Here is a 20,384-nt window from a genome sequence, read left to right as displayed (position 1 = left end):
ACTCTCGCCACGCGTCACCTTTGGCGACCCGGCGGCCGGGGTCGCAGAGAAAGCCCTGTCGGACGCCCGATCCGTCCGCCCCGTCCGGTCCATCCTCTGGGCGCGCGCTGGTGCGGCCGGTGCGCCGGTGTTTTATCCAGCACACGTGCGACTGGACGGCGACCTGTCTGTCTGCCGGCACGCGGACCGGCGCGGCCGGCAGCTCATCGCTCCCCGGCCGAGACGGCCGCCCGAGGCAGACTGACCCGACTCGTCGGCCGGTCGGCAGCGAGCCCCCGAGACGGCACGGCGGCCGGTCTCGACCGCAGGCACAGTGCAACGTGGGGGCTCGAGCAGGCAGCATCCGGGAGCGAGGGGAGCGGAAGGAGCGACGCGACAGGACATCGAGAGGAGCAGAGCGGGACAGCAGGACTGGAGCGGAAGAGAAACAGGATTGCTTACGGTATACTGGCGTTATAGCTGCTATAGAAGAACCAAGACAGAACGGAACTTGGCAAACATTGATACAAGAAGTTTTCTGTCCATGAAGACGGGAAAATAAAACAACGGAAAAAGACCGAATAGTGTACATATTGCTCCGGATAATTTCTGTAGACTGGTGTCTTGCCTCTAAACGGCAGTGCAACGATACGTGACAACTAGGATCAGCGATAGAACTCTTTTTGAGTGTCGCTTTAGCACGGTCTCCGTGCCACGCGTCGCTGAAAGTCAAGAATATAATCAGTGTCGTGTTTCACGTGCTCGTGCTGCAAGATGACACCAATGGCTCGTCCGTCTCTTCTGGCAATCGGTGCACTCCTTTGCTTGGTACGTGAAATTACTAACATAGACCGTTCAGTGATCAGCACTCAGTGCCCAGTGCTCATAACTTGTTTTTACATAAAGTTTTGGGTACATTTATTAGAATCTTGCGAACATATGCATATAATCGAGTTCATGATAACCAATTAATCATTTGCTCTTGGCTGAAAACACATATGCTTCGGAAAAATCATATGCTCAGCCTCTGTTAAAAGCAACATTTAATGTCCCATGGGGCATTAAATCAGCTCAGGCCACATCCCAGATCAGACTAGCCTCGTAGTTATGTTCCGACGACCCCGGTGTCCTAATTAGGGGCGACAGTCGTGGTTGGAGGCCCGCTGACACCGGACTTCCTCCGTTCTCGGCACCCACGCCGTTTTTACAGTGTGACAAAACAGTACACCGGTGGGTGGCTTTTGTGGCATTAACCGGCTTTCCAGCGCAGCAGCCGGAAGTGGCGCGTTAGACCAGTCACGTGGTTCCAGGATAGGGTGACGGGTGTGGGAGGACAGTTCGGCGGACCAGTACCGATGTGCCTCTTTGCTGTCAATGCTTATTTTCATAGTTTTATGTAGTACATCCCTAACCAAAATGACATGAAAAAGAAAATAATGATTCAAGAATAACATCTCATCTTCAAAAATACTCATACTGGATGGGGACATATTAGTTTATGGGCCAAAATGTCTAATCGCAATCCAAAATAAAGTTTTTATATCTAGGTAAATGACTTTTTGTGCCACAATTGGTCACTTTATCATATGCGACTTTATAAAGTTGCAAAGTTGCACAAACAAATATGTCTGTGGCACTTTTGACCGGAACTCACCATGATCACTGATCAATGACCATAATCAATTGTCATGTTATCTGCTGCTTTTGTCCGTACTCCTCGCTATCATCCCCTCTGCCGTTGACAGTGCCGGCCGGCGGCGTCCCTGGAGTGCCGATGGCTGAGTCTGACCAAGATCCGGCGGGGAGACGTGTTACGGTTCACCTCACCCAACTACCCGTCAAACTACCCGAACCTGCACAAGTGCGGCGCCAAGTTCTACCCGGCCTCCAAGAACGTCCAGGTGCAGCTCACCTGCAACGACGTCTCGCTGTACAGCGACTCGGGCATGTGGTCGTACCTGCGCAGCCTGTTCCTCTCCTACGACTGGGTGTTCCTGGCCAGCGGGCCGTGGATGCAGTCGTTCCCGCGCGACGACTCCAACCTGCCCGCCTCGTGGACTACCAAAGCCGGAGAGAGCATCCACTTCGGCTTCTCGTCCAACCTGTACGGCACCAGCCGCGGCTTCCAGTGCACGGTGATCGGAGTCCAGGAGCAGCCGGAGACGCGCTCCTGCGGTCTGAAGAACACGGCCAGGAGGAGCGCGCGTAAACTGGGGGGTGTCAACGCCACGGCGACGGGCCGGCAGAGCCCGCTGCCGGCTCCGCTGCCCGGCGGCGGCGGCCTGGCGCCCGAGGATAACAAGATCTTTGGCGGCGAGGACGCGGAGGAGAGCGAGTGGCCGTGGATGGTGTTCCTGATCATCGAGGAGACGGACGGCACCAACGGATTCTGCGGCGGCACCATCATCAGCGAGAACTACATCCTCACGGCCGCTCACTGCTTCGAGATGGTGGTACGTTAAAACTCTCAGTACCTACTTTTTTATTAAAACTAACTTAATAATTTATTCCCTTGCACCCTCCTTTTGGATAGCAATGAGATCTTACATTTCATCGAATTCCTCCAATCAACAAAACGTATGGCTTAATTATAGTACAAAACATTGCCCTCATATTTTGCCAACGTCGGTCATCAATGGCAATATCTGCACTTCATCAGCATACCTACCCTGCTAAGCTCCCATGCCACCCAGCGCCGAACCAACACCGGCCCTGCAGAAGCTACACGACACCATATCCTGTCCTACTGGTCCACTTTAGCCGAGCAGGGGATGAATCACTGCCGCCCTCCTGCGGTATTCTCATCACCATATCGGTGGCTCGCCGCCCAGCTCGCCGCTTCGCCTGAATCGCGGCAGTGGCCCCGTTTTTACCAGCGGCGAGGCTTTTTCTGATGTCGCGCCCAAACGATTTATGCGAATGAGATGCGTAGACAAGATCAGATACATCAGCATGCAGGCTGCTAGAAGCTCAGAAATGGGACGTTGAAGTGTGTTAAGGAGGGTTTGTTTACCTGTAATGCGTCTTTGTTTTCTTGTCTGCGTTTTTGCCAGGTTCAGTAAATCTCCTCATCTGGTCTTTCCTGAGAGCACGTGCTCGCATGGTTATGCTTGTTTTGACTTGGAATGATATATACATTTCCCAGTAACTAGTATTGTATGCTTTGTTGTGTTCGAAAGCCGTTAAAAAACACATTGACAAAATAATATAAAATTAGCAAAAGGTGAATCTTTATTTTTGAATAAAATGATAGGTAGCAAAATTAAATGATCTGACCATCATTTTCACCCTCTCTTTCTCTCAGACCCCGGGCACCACAGCGACCGTGCTGTACGGAGTATCGGACCTCACGCGCACCGACGTTCAGTTCGTGATTCCGGAGGAGGTGATCGTTCACCCCGACTTCAAACGGGACGCCAATGGCGCCTTCCTGAACGACATTGCGCTGCTCCGACTGGGCACCGGGCTCACATTCAGCGACACCGTGGGACCCGTGTGCCTGCCCTCCTTCTCGGACCGAGCGAAGTCCTACCAGGGAGACGCCGAGATCACGGGTGAGTGGGGAGACTCGGCCCCAGTGGCTGTGGATAACCGCAGGGTGTTTGAAATAGACAAACACTATTCGTTAGAATTGTGTTTTTCTATAATATCGGTGAGGCTGGACCGGGTGGGACTGATCGCTGTGGGATGGCACGTACTGTGTCACCGCTGATTAGGACAGATAGTGCGGGGAACTTGCTGTTTTTTGTATACTTCCTCATTGCTTGTGGACTGCGCATGATAAACGTTACCTTTTTACCAATGTTTATTCACATGAGCCACACACTGATTTACATAGAGCTGGCTTGTTTGCATGTCTGACTCGTCGCCACTTCTCGTGTCTCCTACTTTCGCGCACCTATTGACTGCCTATAGTGCAGAGCATGTCAGATTTACTGACGATCCCCTCCCTGCAGAAGCGGACGCTTAGGAAAATGTAGTGGGGTGGCGGCGCCTTTCCTATGCAACAGCACTGCAGACTTTGCTCTAAGGAACTTCTAATAAACGTCTCGTAAACGTGATAGTTTAGTGGTCATACACGTTCACTTTATTGTACATTGTTTCAGAGAAATCGTTGGTGAGAGAGCAAATGTGATATTATCAAGCACGTTTTATCACGTCACGCCCCTAATTGATAACATTTAAATGCATTCTAAGCACGCCTTATGCCCATAGGCTCCATCAATTGGGTAACGTAGGTATGCAATGCATATAACATGCAGCACGCATATCAGAAACTCTTTCTCTCCATTATGCCGTTGCGCTCGGTCAGCTGCCGATCTCGTGGTAAGCACCACGTGACCCCTGACCCCTGCCTGACCCCTGACCCCGCTCGTCGCCAGGCTGGGGTCAGCTGAGCAACACGGACCCGCTGACATCGAGTCTACAGGAGGCCAAGGCGCGCTTGCTAGACCTGGGCCAGTGTAAGCAGCGAACGGACGACGCCGTCACCTTCGAACAGCTCTGCTCAGACCCCGTCACCGGCATGAGCGTCTGTCCGGTAAGAATTCGTGGCGTGTGAGTGACATAAGTCCAAGGTGGTGGTTAGGTAGTGCATGACGTTCATAGTCCGAAGGAACTCGCCTTCAGTGGTAGACCTATACATATGATAAAACCGAATATCGATGCCAATGAGATGATGTGTGATGTATGCCAATAAGGTGACATTTCATGCAAATCAAACAGTCTTGGCGGCGTGCAGGGTGCTAAAACGATTATACACGAGCCTCTGTCCTGACCAAGTGTCTGTTTATAAGGAGTTTTAAACTTTCTCCGCTCATATGCGTCCGGCTTTGATAGGATTTTCTCCCCGGCACCCCGCTGGTATTCATTCATGTTTTTCGCGCGACAAATCTGTTGCGCTGGCACGAGACGGCATAAATGTGCGACTTTGGGGGAGTGATTTGATTTCACTCGGTTCCTGAAATAAAGATAACTTCAATTGAGCATCTGCTACACTGAAAACAATTTAACCCAAGGCCGGCGAGTAAACCGGTGTTTCGCGGGTACCCCTATCCGCAACCATTTTTAACCACCCTCCCAAGAGTAAAGTAAGGTCCGATTGCAGTGTAGTCGTCCCTGCTCTCAGCGGACATGTTCGCTGACAGCGGTTATATCCGCTCATAGCAAGTACGACTACACCGGAATGGGATCTAGCACTACTCCTGGGAGGGTGGTTAAAAATGGTTGCGGATAGGGGTACCCGTGAAACACCGGTTTACTCGCCGGCCTTGGGTTAAATTGTTTTCAGTGTATACACTGATAACAGTTTAACCCAGGGCCGGCGAGTAAACCGGTGTTTCGCGGGTACTCCTATCCGCAACCATTTTTAACCACCCTCCCAGGAGTACAGTAAGGTCCCATTGCAGTGTAGCCGTATCTGCCTCAGCGGTTATATCCGCTCAGAGCAGGCATGACTAAAAGGGGTTACCCTCCACGCCTACCCTTCGCCGACCAAGTCACGAGGGCCAAAAAAAAACTCCCACGCTGTACCATATTTGAGGTAAATTATCTATATTATGACAATCTCACACCTATAAAACATCGGTGAGAAAGTTTCACGTCGGTGGGAACGGTCAAATCGAATTCCCATAGAAAATTCGACATGACCCAGTCACCGGTAGTCGTACAGACCGCCCGAGATCAAGAAGATGTCTCGCCACTGCTTTCGTGACCTATATAAGAATCAAAATGATTTCACTTGGTAGTTTCGGAAGAAAAGGCGTTGCCAATCGTCCCGTGATGAATAATGCAGAGGTTTTAAAGATGCATCCTAACAATTGTACTTTCGCCCCAACTTGAAACCGCCAAACAATGTGCCAATATATAATTGGTGCAAAATAAGTTAAAAAATTGCTGTAATTCAAAACTGTATGAGACAACGCCATCTAGTTGTGCCAGTAGATCCAACTCCTGCAGGGCAGGTATGTAAAGGTTCGCCATCCACGGATACGCGTTTACGATATTTCGAGTAGTTCCAACTCTTTCAGTGAGGGCTATGCCAATGACTCGACACCCGCGGGGACAATATCCGGTGCTGAGTAGCTACCTTACTGCAGACTGTGGGTACGGTGCATATTTACGAGTAATAAGGCAGGCATGTCTGCTTACCCTCTAGCTAGAATCTGGACATGGCGAGTTAATACACATATACCACCCGCAGAGCAACGCTTAATTCGCCAGCTTCGGGTAAAATTGTTTTCAGTGTAACAGTGTACGTAAGTCGTAACTAAGAATAAAATGCTTCTTTATATATCGCGCAGCTAGCATAGCTTTCAAACGGCAAAAAGACACCATCATATCCCGCGCCGGGCCGGTGCTCTGAGATTCCGCGCCGGGCCGGGGGGGGCGGGGGTGTCTGAACACCCCCCTTCTAACTCGGCTCCTGGGCCACGTAGCGACACGCGGTAAGCGGCAATAGAAAGAACGTCCAAAATAAGGACGAAAACACTTCGGTCATTTTTTTGGGTCAGGTCAAAGGTCAGGTCACCAGAGGTCACCAAAGGTAAAATGTTGACTATTTCAACATTTTGGAAACTGCCAACGGCTATCTCGGGAACCGATAGAGCTACAGCGCCGCGGAAAAGCGCATTCGATAGCCCTTTTACAGACCTTTCTGAATAATGTTCTCAGATTTGACCTCAGGTCAACAGTTTAGCCTCCAGAAGGCAAAAACTCCAAAAATAGCCGTTTTTACGAAAATCAGTTTTTCGGCAGTAACTTTTGACTCAAAAGAGCCATGACATTATTTATGCCAGCATCGTGTTCCTCTCGTCGAGACGCGTCGAATGAACTATAAGTTGACCTTGAAAGGTCAACTTGAAAATTTGACCTCAGGTCAAGGTCATGACCTGACCGGAAAAGGTCATGTTGCATATCAGTCGATCCGCAACGTCGAGCCAAACACATCTAAGGCATTTTCAGCGCTCTAGCACGCCTCTATCAGAAGTTATTAGCGAAAAACTGTTAGATTCTGTTCGTGACCTGAGATGACCTCGGGGACATAACGAGGGGTCACAGTTGCCATTTTCCGGTTCAGTGTGTCAATTTTACCTACATCTCGATGCTTGAGAGTGTCTAGAATAGCGTTCGTGCAAAACAGACGCTTTTCAATTTTCTCCCATTGACTTATAATGGAGAGGCCGCAAAATTGACCTGACCTTAGGTCACCGATATCAAAATTCCGAGATATACATTTTATAGATAATGCTGCTCTTATCAATCGCTGACAGTTTTTAAGGCAATCGATCAATCGGTGTAGCTATGACGAGCATTCTTATTTTTTCTTAGGTGAGGTCACTTGGCGTGACCTGGTGACCTGACCTAAGGTGACCTGGGTCTGAAATTTTCACAACATGTGCGGAAAAGATGCACGAACAGGTGTGCCAAAAACGGCGGCGCGGAGCGCCGCCGTTTTTGAGATATCTGCGAAAAACCACAGGGGGGGGGGTGTTTAAACACCCCCGGCCCGGCGCGGGATATGGTACAGCTGTTGCGTCAGCACGTAGCTTTGCAAATTTTCCAGTACCGTGCACTGCTCCATCGGACCACGATGCCTCTGCAGCTGCAGACGCTCAGGATCTAGTGTTAGTGTCTTGTGCGGATCGCATGGTCACTAACGTCTTGGTGCTACTCTTTTGTTCGCTACCGCAGTCTCCATTACTGATGCTAGTTTCTTATGTGATAATGCAGTCTCCAGCGCAGTCGTGGTGCTACTGCTATGTTCAATAATGCAGTCTCCATCACAGCCGCTATAGGGCCGTTGGAATATATGTGCGCGCTTGCAGTCTCCGCGCAGTGGTGGTGTTATTGTCTTGTTTGCAGTTGCAGTCTTCCGTGCTTGTGTTAGTGCTGTGTGCAGTATTGCAGTCTCCTGCGCAGTCGCGGTGCTACTGATGTGTCCGGTAATGAAGTCTCCAAAGTTGGTGTTACGCTTGTGTGCGCGCTTGCAGTCTCCGCGCAGTGGTGGTGTTATTGTCTTGTTTGCAGTTGCAGTCTTCCGTGCTTGTGTTAGTGCTGTGTGCAGTATTGCAGTCTCCTGCGCAGTCGCGGTGCTACTGATGTGTCCTGTAATGAAGTCTCCAAAGTTGGTGTTACGTTTATGTGCGCGTTCAGTCTCCGCGCGGTAGTGGTGTTATTGTCTTTTTCGCAGTTGCAGTCTCCCGTGCTTATGCTACATGTATCAGTGCTATGTGCAGTGTTGCAGTCAGTGTTGCGTGTTTTTCGCTGCAGTTTCCTACATGCAAGTGTTATTTATGTGTGTCGTCGGCCGTCGCAGTCTCTCATATGAAGTCGAGTTGCTACTGTTGTGTGCTGCAGCCTCCAAATGAAGCTTTAGAGTTCAGTTATGTGCCATGCTAAGCTATGTTCTTCGTATGCGATAAGCGGTTACGATGATTGTTTGCATTGTCTAGCGACGTTGCTGCTAGAAAACTCATTTCGCGCATTGCATGAGAGATGTCATTTAACCTCCGTAACTTCCATCCCTCAGGGCGATTCAGGGGCGCCATTAAAAATCAACGACTACGACGATCGTTATACACAGGTAAGCGTGACATTGGATCGCGAATAACGACCCGTCTCAGCAATAAACTACACTAAATATCATTTTCGGCTCATATTCTAAATTTTAAAGATTGATATTGAAGACTACATTTAAATATTCTGCAATAATTACATATGGCAAGATCAGGCTACACCAATCTTTGTGTGTTTCCGAAGAAGATACGGCCTGCAGGGTCGATGTCAATTTAGTGTTCACCGTTTTATTGCCACTATCTAACGCTGCTCGTGTCGTCGCCCGTCCGCCCCGGTAGATCGGCCTGGTCAGCTACGGCAGCGCCTCCTGCGAGGCCGACGGCAAATTCGCCGTCTACACGCGCGTCGACCAGTACCTCGAGTGGATCAGGGACAACTCGGACGTCACCATCCGGCCCTGAACACGTCATTGTAGACGTCGTAGTGATGTCATTTAAGGCATGTAGCTCTGCTCAAAACAGGTGTGGCGCCATTGTCCACTGCTGGGCGAATTCGGGTGTATATATTATGAAGACTGGCAACCGTTGATGATCATTTAACGGAAAAATGTGTTGCGATCAGACCCAATTTGCAGTTGCCGTGCTCAAAATTAGCACAGCCCGCAACGTGCGGTCACCGACATCCATTCCACCGCTCCCCTCCCCGGCATCCGGTTTTCGTGTCAGCTGGTCATCTACGGAACTGGTCCGATGGACCGGTAATTCACCCCCACCCCACCCCACCCCACCCCCACCCCCACCCCATCCTCACCCCGTCACCTCACTCCAGTGACCGAGGCGAGTTGCGTCACTATCCCCGGTGATCTGGAGAGTGTGTGCGCACGCGCCGTCTCGGAAGGGTACACCAATGATGAGCGGCGCCCATTCGAGCCTGCAGAGCGGTCACGAGACTGCTATTCACGCACCAGAGGCCTTAGAGGGGTCTGACGGTGAGCAGCACCCCGGCATAGGTACCGACCCGGTTTCACCGCCGATGTTTTTGCCCGGGGAGGGATGCGGACCGATGAAGTTCTGAGTTCCCGTTTGTTGAAAATGGCGGCACGTTGTTACGAAATGATTGATGCGGTAGGCAGTTATTGGGTGTGAGTGATGACAGGGTAGGTACGCTTGTGCACGTGATCTATGTCACCAAGAAGCGCCCGCTTATTGGCTTCCGCCCGACGAGCAATTAAAATTGTAGATTTGGCCGGGGAACAGCTTCCAGTTACAATGTTTAAAGCAACATCGAATCGCGCTGTTTCGAAGAAGCTTCATATTATTTTGTTTTTCGAGGTTCACGACTCACGTACGTACTCTTATTGCAATTGCGTGAAATAGGGATCTGCCGAAGCGTTCTGTAGTTGACGACGCTCATCCTTGCCATTGCCTGTACTTGGCGACGTTCATATTTGTCTGTGCACCCTGGAGCGTAACTAATGCCATCTCACTAACCAGGGTTGCGATTGAGGCGTGCATGGCAGCAGCAGTACCTAATCCCTAAGGAGGCAGGGCAGCGTACCGAGCGGGGCGACCGGCGAAAGTGAATGTTGATATTGTCTTGTCACGGTGGAGCGCCTGCAAACAGCGACTGGAACGCCCCGCTGTGTTTGTGATTAGCAGTCGTCAACAAGACGACATCCAACTGTCATTTGCTCAATCGAGCTGGCGTTCGCCGCGTTGTTATTGTTATCTCTATTGTTTATTGTTATTAACTTATTTTGTGTCGCTGTTGGTTTACCTATTGTTACGTGTTGCGTTGTTACGAGATGCGTTGTTACGTACAATATTTGATTAAGCCTTCTTTCGTATGCTGGAATGCTCAGAAGAATCACCAGTTGGCTGAAAGTGTATAATGCGTTATGTTTTATTGCGTCTCCGTAGTGTCTGCTTAGAAAGCCGGCGCACCTTTTTATCGTTAAGACTTGAGTGACGGCGTCCGGCGCCTGAATCTGTTACCAGCGGCGCCGTGGCCAACAGGAATTCCAATCAGAGAGGAGAAACTACATTGCTCGCTCGTGCCATGCCGTACATCCGGCCCCTCGGGATGTTGTCCGGGAATAAACCTCTCGACATCAAAACGCGTGTGTTGTGTCCCTCCAATAAAAGGCGAGTTGGCTGTTGAGCTGCGAGGCGAATTACAAAGTGCTAGCTGGGAAATCAGTAAAAATTGTTAGGGATCGCTAGGACACTGGACAGTCATTTGAAAAAAGTAGCAAACGATTACTTTCAGTGCACAGATTTCGTTTCGGAGGAAGTCATGGTCTTTCAAAGCCCATTTGACATAAGCCGTTCCAATAAAGCCAGAAAGCATCGCAGTCTGATAACTTTTAATGTAAGGAATGGCAAAATAGCAAAACATGCGTTTAGTCAAATGCCAAATGATAAGCAAGATTTTATTTCTCTAGTGTAGGTAAAAGATGAATATGACTTGACGTGTTGTGAGGAATACTATAAATTAGTTGTCCTTTTCAACTTCTTACGACGAAGATATTTTACTTATGTGGCGCAGAATATCAGCTAAATTAGTGTTCAAAAGCTGAGCATGCTGCATTAAAAAGTTCAGTGATGCTGACTAACAGATTTTATAAAAGTGATTTATCCTGTTGGTGTTTTATTGAGTTTCGTTGAGTAAGTTAATATTTCTTGACAAAAATGATTGTTTAGATGGTATTTCATGGTTAATTTGAAACAAAACCCATTGATGACTGAGGCGTGACTCTCTGCTAACATTTACCAATGCTGACATCTTTCAGTGGTCTTAGAACACCACATAGGCATTTTAGTGTGTGGGCGCGCGCGGTTGAAGATTAGTTGTGTATTTTTATATTATTCGTTATTTTTCGCTACTAGTAAGCAAACACAATGAAGATCGTAGAGCACGTTATTGCAGTCACTTTTTTCTTATTTTCTAGTTTTAATTTTTTTAGTTAAAGGAAATAGTTCACTTTCACGAAATTATTTTTTTTGCAACGGATTTATGATTTTTTATGTTCAAAATAATCAGCAAAGAAAATAAAACCTTTTTATAACAAAATATTATTTTCTATATTTTGATATAGGACGAACTTTTCAGTTTCTGTAAGGCACACGCGATCCAGTATGAAAAGAGCATGGGTCCCGAAAATTCTTCAGAAACAGAGAAATTATCGCAGCCACCGGCATTTGGGCGATCTGCTCGATCTGATAATGTTCCCCTCAATGTCCTAATGGGTGCAGTTATTTTTTTACATCTTAGTTTTTGTTTACGCGTTTTTAGACGTTTCTCGGCGCACTGTTGTTGAAGTTATACAGGCCTATTTTACAGCTATTTTTTATTCACAAAACTGCTGCAATTTTTATAACTTTTTTTTTGCATATTAGCATTTTGATGGAATTGGAATGCATCAAAAGATTTTTATTCTTAAATCTTGAATGCCAATATAATAACAATGTGAATCGAGCCACGCTCGTGGCGAAATATTACGAATCAATGATAATAACAGTAACCGGCAGAAAATATGTAATCTCTGCAAGATATCGATACAGTTACCGCGATTGTATAAGATACTATATATTCCGCGTGAAATTGACAGGATATACCACAAGAATAATAGCCTTAACAAATATTGAAATAACTGAAAGCTCATAATACCCGATTAGCACTGCTAAGGCTGACCATTTTCTTCGATAATTAAATGCTTACCATACCATAGCATCTGAAGATAATGAACTTGAACCTCGAAAAGCGAGTTGTCCAGTTTCAGTCTCAGTTTGTGCGGTACTGGGACACATTCATAATCAGTGAATCAAATAAAAATTGTCGGGGGCATCATGCTGTGATTATATGAACCAGTTAATATGTATAAAATCTAGTTATTGGCCAAACGTAACGGCCACGGACCGTAGGTTGACGACCCCGAAATTTAGCGAAATGAAGTATAGGTTCAAGCAGTTTAAATAATGCTGGTGCGTGGAGTTGAATAGTGATGTAAATGTGGCCACAGTCTACAACCACGATAACAAATATCGATTGCGCTTCGCTCAACCAGAGCCATGCTCGTTCTTGCTCATGAAGCAGTGCATCCCTATAAAATGAAAAGTCTGAACTGAACGAATGCATTCAGGTTCCTACCTCTGAATCACCTTATATTGAGATCCGTTTCTTAACAGGAACACAAACGCGGCCCATCAATTCGTCAGTACTAAGGCAACAACGTCTGACAAGTGACAACGCATCAAGATCAAATGGCCAACTTCTGACACTATCTACCAATACGGTAACGGCAATAAAATTGCATTGCAAAATGCAAATAAAATTGCACGCCTTCCAAGCGCAGTTTGAAACCAAGTGCGGCCAGCTAGTGTCATTTTCACAACCAAGTGCGACCAGTTAGTGTCTCGAGACACATTACAACTGCATAGGTACCGCAGTAACACATTAGGGGCGAAAGGAAACACATGACTTGTGTACGACCAGCGTTCTGTCAGCGTACGACGCATAAAGCAAACTGCTCAAACAACTGCGGTCCCGAACAACACAACACAGAGCTCCGAAACGAATGGCTTACAAAAGTCTACGACTGACGACATCGAAACAGTACGTTCATCGGGACTAGTCACATGACTCGCTCAACCCAGCTGGGTTATGGGTACTAATTGCGCTTCAAATTGACCTCTGACAGCCATTTACTTACGCTAGTTTGATGCATAAAACTGTACATTGAAACTCAAGCGGCAGCACATAGGTCTCCATCAAGGTGGTTATATACAACAGAGCACCACGCTAAAACGAGCGCGAGCCGCACTGTCACACTGACAGAACACTGAGCCGCGAGTCGTGACAGTCGCACTGCGTCATATGCACGCAGATGTCGCACTCACGGCACCGTTGCTGGCACTGCGCTGCGGGTGGACACGCGCGGTGCAGTAACTAGCTCCACGGTGTGCGGCTCACCGGAGGGATTACCAGTCTCCGACCGGACAGTCCAGGCGGGAAATGCGGTGTCTTCAACCATGACCGCCGTCCCCGTCTCCGCGGAGTGCCGCACGGCGGCGACGCGGCGGCGTCGGATCTTGAGCTGGTGGACACTTGTACTCCTGCCAGAGCTACCAGCTTCAACCCTTCAGCATCCTGTCATCAGCAAACTCCAGCAGAGCTCCAATTAAACTGGGAAAATAAAATTTATGCTGTTAAGCTAAATCACACAAAACATTTCCTTGCACAGGATTCTCTTGCGCAGTTCAGCAAAATCTTCTGTGATATCCATGGCCGTGACAAGAGGACTTTATGCCATTGTAAAAAAACATAGGTTCATTGGTTCTCATTTACCCACATCGAGCTTCTATAGGTACCATTCATTTGTATATCATGAAGTATGTTAACTACACAATATTTATGCAATAGACTGACATGAAATATGTAGGAATGGCAAGAGAGATGGGTAAATAAGCCAAATAGGTTGCAGGATTTATTGTCACCAAACAGGTCAGAAAGTAGAAGTTCAAACAATCTTACAAACTACACCAGAGAAAGTCTTTGAATTAGGTGCAAAATTATGCCACAGAAATAAAAGCAATGCAGTTTTGTAGAGCATTTCCCAAAAGATAATTGTGATTCAGCCTTGCTCCCATTCTGAGATTGAATAAGTACAAATTATGGGGTGAAAGTTACTAAAAAGCAGTTTTTTTTTTAGAAAACAGCTTCAATCCATGTTTGCCTGATTTCAAACTCAAGGCAACATATCATAGCTTTGACAGCATGAAATTTCATTATTGAGGTTACAATTTCCATTATCTTGTCACAAACAGTGCACTTTAATAAGGATAACACCAAATCAGCCAACCCTGCATCTTTATCTGGTGAAACTCAAGAAACTAATAAAGCAAACAATTTCTGAGCAAAACTTAAGTATTTGACAAGCTCAAGCACCATGCAGCCACTGGAGTATGATGGGGTCTCGTAACTTGAACGTTCAGTCTGTAAGAGCATGCCTGACTTGACTTAACAGATTTGAGGCATCACAAAGACCTTTGCAGCAGCTCCTTCTATTCTTTTTTAACATTAACTTTAACTATCATTACCATGCTATGATGATGAGATGGCTGGTTTCGGGAGCATGAAAAGTAGCAGCCCTTCTTTCATTCTATTTCCTTGTTTTCACATGCTGCACAAAATGTTTTTTCTTCCACGTTCCTTCTGTCATTATAGAAAATAATAGGGATCATAATTGCTTCACTTCTTCCTTATATTTCAAGTATTGCTGCAGCAATTCATCACATCTCCCGTTAGTAAACCATTGCCCTATGGCCGCTAAAGTAAATAAGTGGAATGCGCCAGAAATTGTCAAAATCGCGCCAAAATAGCAAACTAAGATGAGAAAAAATAACCGCACCCGTCCTAATTGATCAGTACGAGAATTTCTCTAGAGTTCTCGTAGATAATTTCTCTAGTTTCTGAAGAATTTTCGGGACCCATGCTCTTTTCATACTGGATGGAAATATATGCAAGGCACACATCCTCAACGCAAGACACCTTTTTCGGGACGAGAAATAGAATATCTTTGCCTAGGGTGATCGTTGGGCTGTAAAAGCTCCTGATTTATGCTCGTCTCAGCCCAAGCTACGGAACTGCTATTCCAGTTCAAAACCCATGTTAAAAAGTGAACTATTTCCTTTAACCATGGACCAACGAATGATAAATTTCTGCCTTTAAATTGTTCGCAATCAGTTGCTTCCGTCTTCCACCAAGCTTCAATTTGAATTAATGGCTGTTTTCTCTCTTCTGATAGACAACACTTTTTGAGTTAAGATAACTCACAGAACTGTTTTCCTTGTATAGAAGAGCAATGCGCAAATCAAACTGATAAGCTCGGAATGATACTCCCAACATGTCAATTTATTTTGTCACTTGTTGCCCACTGTCTGGATGGTCTGGATTATGTGTCTGGAAAAACTCCTGGGTTCAATCTCTCAAAATGCTGTATATGTGCATATACCACAGTTGGTAACATTCAAAACTATTCAGCATTCATTTATTCATTCCTTCATCATTATTCATTCATGCAACATTCATGATCAGTTACGGTAGGTATCAAAATCATTGGGCATGATTAGCTTGGATGCAAATAAAAGAGGTATCCTTGATATCAGTGCCGTTAACTCCAGCCAGTGCTGCCAAATCCTATATACATAACGGCATTGGTGACTGAGCCTGGGGCCTGGGCCCTGTACAAAGGAATAATTTTTAGCAAATTTTAGATTCCTAATGAATAAAATTAGGTGTCGTGATTGATGGTAAAAAACTGAATCATGTAAGAGTTTTTTGTGTATAGTGAAAATGGGCCTGTCTTGTCTCTTTTCTTGAGTTTAATTATGCAATGATGGCAATCATATAGTATTGATATCCAGATTACCCAAACTAGCAAATTGTGCCATTCCATGCTGCATCCTGATACCAGAAAATGGCAACTTTTCCAACCTTGGACTGACTGGAGAGTGGAGTGACATCCATTGGGGCAGGCCGTAGTCATCCCCATCGGGCCCTGCGTGCACGGTTCTCAGCGGGCGGCAGGGACAAATGACGTCACCGAGGGTGCACTTTGATCCTGGCTTGTTGTGTCATAAATTGATGTTTCTCTACATAAAAATCCATTTCAAATCAAAGAACAGCAGTTATTCTTTCATTTTTGTTCACTAGCATTGGCTGTTGAATGCTTTTTGAGAAAAGAAATGCCTTTTAGTGTTTGCAGTGAATTAGTGGGCAATGTCAAATCGTTGCAGTGTTTTAGAGGACATTTTAACGGAATTGACGGCTCTGGCGCAGATGTTTCAAACAAAAAGTTTTGAAAAACAGTGATAAATTCCGTTGATATTATATTATTTGTGAGTATATATGTCACACTGGGTGGTTTTTATTGGAGATATGACCTAATACACTTTATTACGGATATCCGATATTACTTAGAGCAGCTAGGGAACATTTCCTATAAGTCTTTGGTGCATTATCGCCTAGTTAACTGTTTATTGAGATTACAGGCTCCAGCTTGAAGTTAGAACTTAAACTCTTTTTTGATAATATTGATAAGGAAGCTCTCAGCGTCTCACAAAGTAAATCTTGTCGACCTTTTCTCATTTTGTAATACCTGTCTCTGCCTGCATGAGCCTGCTGAAGTTAATGTTTGTAATTTGTATGCCTAAGTTATTGACAATGCGGCAATGCGCCTCAGTTATCAGTATGCTCGTGTTGGTGTGGTGAACAGAAAATTAGATCATTAGATCGCGTACTAGCATACCTGCTCTTGTCTGAAACCATTTTCTTGGGTATTTAGGTGGCTAAAAGTCTAGACTCTTGGTAAAGTCGATAACTATTTGATGTGATGTTTTCCTAATTGCCTTATTTTGTTCAATCATGGGATTTTACAATACCTGTGAGAAGTTTGCAAGGTTTTGATTGGTATGTATAGGTTCCTATGTCCTATATTGATGTGACAATGTTCTTTTTCAGATCTTGGTCTGTGAGCAATGAGCATAAACTGTGAAAAATGGAGTGAGGTCATGGATGAAGTATTCCTAATCCTCAGGAATACCTAATCCATGGTGAGGTTGAGCCAAGTCATAGCCAGATCATTATCAACTTGTACTTGTAGTCATGGTAATGTGGTCGATCAAAGCAAATGATGAACTGAACTTTTTAAAGGTATCTATAACCTATCCAAAGAGAAGAACATGCTGTAAGGCTAGATTTCTCAATGTAAGCAGTCTGTTCCAAGCACTGTTCTTCTGAAAATGTTCATCCAGACATCCGACCAGCAACCTATCCAGTGATGCTGTGGCTGATGGCGGAGGCAAAGCACCAACTGTTCTTGGTGCCTGGTAAGTACCCAGTAAACATGACGACGTCGGCCCGACGTCGGGCCGAGGCTCGGCCCGACGTCGGTCCAGCGTCGGTTCAACCTCGGCCCGACATCGGCTGGACGTCGGATATGCCCGCATGTTCCGACGTCCAGCCCAAGTCCAGCCGACGTCGAGCCGACGTCGGGCCGAGATCGTTTGCCGAGGTTGACGAGATCGTTTGTCGTTGGACCGACGGGGCCGACGTCGGCATGTTTATTGGGACAACGCGCCAAAAATATCAACCGGCGGCGGGATTCGAGCCCCCCAGTCGCCGACGTCAGCATGTTTACTGGGACAACACGCCAAAAGCATCAACCGGCGATGGGATTCGAACCCCGTGTCATTCGAACGCGAGGTTAGTGCGCTAACCACTACACCACGCAGCCAGCTAACGACTTTGGTTTGTTTTGTTGGGTTATGCCCTTTCGGTCTGACAAGACCATTTCAGAGCCGGAAGGATTATAGGATGGAGACATTGGTCTTCTTGGCGAGCACCCTGGGTCCAGTTCATATAGAGTCCCTGGTCACATTGCTGTTACGTGACACTTTTTGGAAAGGGCGACCCCACAATGGATTCATATAGCCACTCTTACACACCTGCACCAACGTTTCCCAAAGTGTCCCTTTGATAAGTGGCACTTTGGCAAAGTGACACTTGCCGACTGGCCTTTCTATATGAACTGGGCCCGGCCCTGGTGAGTTGCCGGGGCTGAGCCTGACCAAAGGATAGGCCGAGCAGCCCCCAAGCACTCACCGCACCCGGCTACGGGCGAGCTCGGCTTACGGGCAATCCCAAATGGGATAAAGTTTCCCGTCCAGTCCGGATCAGGGGGTTGCGGCGTGGAGGAAGATTTGAGTTTCCTGAGGATATTTTGAATACAGAAGCTCTTTATGAAACATGAAACATGCATTTTATATTATTTTAACGGTCAAAATAGCGCCCGATGTCGGTCCGACGTCGCCCCGACGTCGGCCCGACGTCGGCTGGACCTCAGCAATTTATCTCGGTCCGACATCGGCCCGACGTCGGCTGGACCTCGGCTGGACGTCGGAACATGCGGGCATATCCGACATCCAGCCGACGTCGTGCCGAGGTTGGACCAACGTCGGGCCGACGTCGGCATGCTGATGCCGAGTTGCCGACGTCACCCCGACGTCGGCCGACGTCGGGCCGACGTCGGCATGTTTACTGGGTAGTATGGACCATTTCATTTTTATACCAAAGAAATAGATTTATTACTATTGCTAGTGTTATGCTAGACTTACCTAGGGTATTTGCCAAACCTGTCTCAACATTTCATCTAGCTACTTCTTCATTTGTCATTAGATTTTGTATTACCCTTAGAAGTGTCAGTGCTGATTTAGTCTAAGGGTCAGGCAACCCTGATGACGATGAGAGAAGCAACTGGCTGGAAAACTGTGACAATAACAGCATCACTCAACAGTCAACACAGGGATGGTTGTCAGGACAACCATAGATATAAGTATCATTGTTGTTTTGTTAGGACTAACAATAGGAACAATGATACTTATACCTCACCTCAAACTTTTTTGAAGAATCATAAAATGATCATGCGCATGTCTGATGTTTTGTATGCTATTTGTGTGTGTCCATGTGCGATGTGCATATCTATGAGAGAAATATACCTCTGGGCTGTGCGTTCTCCTATCATGTGCCAGTGAGCGGGAAGAGCATGGGTTTGTGTACTCGTTTGTGCATCTGTTCATGTGCTTAATGTTAATATCTGTCCTCCCTGTGCTGGTGCAGGTGTGTGCACAAGTAGATGAGTGCCGTTCATCGCCGCCGTCTTTCTGGACCTTCGCTCATCGCCGTCGTCTGTCGGGGCCTGCAATTCGGTCGTCGCCGTCTGCCGGGGCCAGCCAGCTCCAGATTGATTCCTGCCTATCGCCGCCGTTTGCGGGGACCTGCAATGTCGCTGCCGTCGTCAGCCAGAGAAGCTGGTCACAGTCATCGAAGAGCAGTGATCTCCGCCGTTCGAAGAGCTGTGTAATATATATCATGTGTTGTCGCCTGTCAGTCCCCAGTGGAGTTCTCATGTGCTGTCCGTCGACTGGCGAGTCCCATGATATGACATCTGAGGATCACCCACCGGCCACCGTTTACCGGCGACTCTGAGGGCCGTCAGCCCCGAGTCCCTAGATATCCTCAGCTCGCACCCGGCAGCAGTCTCTGTCGCATCTGGAGTGTATTCTATTCTAAAATACTTGATGCATTGCGCTGCTTCTTGTGTTAATATGTTGGGAAACTTGGAAAGTGTTAACAACGGTATATGTGCGAAGTGGAAGCCGTGTAAAGTCGTCTGCGTATTCATTTCAACGGTGGTTAATGCGAAGTGATATTGGTCGAAACTGTTTTGTTATTCGTAAGCTTGTCATTGAGTATGACTTCAGGAATGAAATTGCGCGCCTCGCAATTTCAACGAAAAAAAAATGAGAGTTACGGTGTCAGCAAGACGTCAAATTATTGTCGCTGCATGACAGCGGCGGGTTATATTGCTACTCGCCCAGCGGTCCCTGAGGGCGTCGGCGGGCGCCGTCCGGCTGTGCACCCCCGAGGAGGCCCAATCAGCACATCTGACGGTCGCCCAACGGCGACTCTGAGGGCCCCACTGGCGTCTTTTAGTACCAGTACCATGCCGGTCTCTAAGAACCGCTCAGGGTTCCGGAAGGCATCCCACGGGCCCCCGAAGGCACCACACAAGCTCTCACATAGTCACGCTCAGATCTGATAGGTCTCATACCGCCATCTGAGAGCCCCACGCCAGCGCTTTTCATAGCCCCACATCGGCATCTGCATGAGCCCCATCTCGGCGCCTCTTGGGACCCCACACCGGCGACCCTTTTGGCCCCACAGCGGCACCTCTAAGGGCCCCACACCAGTGCTTCTTTGGGCCCCACACGGCACACTGGCACCTCTGATGGCCCACACCGGCCATTCTGAGGGCACTCATCAGCGCC

At 47.3% G+C, this 20,384-nt stretch overlaps 1 protein-coding gene and 1 long non-coding RNA gene across 2 annotated transcripts; both read left to right on the top strand.

The window, feature by feature from the left end:
* The first annotated feature begins 214 nt into the window (after window positions 1-214).
* On the top strand, window positions 215-10,650 carry LOC122384810 (chymotrypsinogen B-like). Its single transcript, XM_043372554.1, has 6 exons — window positions 215-807; window positions 1,725-2,432; window positions 3,284-3,533; window positions 4,362-4,519; window positions 8,510-8,563; window positions 8,835-10,650. The coding sequence occupies exons 1-6, from the start codon at window positions 754-756 to the stop codon at window positions 8,955-8,957; spliced, it is 1,347 nt and encodes a 448-aa protein (XP_043228489.1). The 5' UTR covers window positions 215-753; the 3' UTR covers window positions 8,958-10,650.
* Window positions 10,651-15,122: 4,472 nt separating this feature from the next.
* Window positions 15,123-19,775, top strand: LOC122384808. Its single transcript, XR_006257091.1, has 3 exons — window positions 15,123-16,394; window positions 17,017-17,384; window positions 19,174-19,775. It is a non-coding gene; the product is annotated as an uncharacterized LOC122384808 (long non-coding RNA).
* The last annotated feature ends 609 nt before the right edge of the window (window positions 19,776-20,384 follow it).

This window comes from Amphibalanus amphitrite, unplaced genomic scaffold (assembly GCF_019059575.1).
Source record: "Amphibalanus amphitrite isolate SeventyFive unplaced genomic scaffold, NRLGWU_Aamphi_draft 000199F_arrow, whole genome shotgun sequence".
Classification (NCBI taxonomy): domain Eukaryota; kingdom Metazoa; phylum Arthropoda; class Thecostraca; order Balanomorpha; family Balanidae; genus Amphibalanus; species Amphibalanus amphitrite.
The sequence above is the reverse complement of the archived record's forward strand: the minus strand, read 5'-3'. Positions and strand labels throughout refer to the sequence as shown.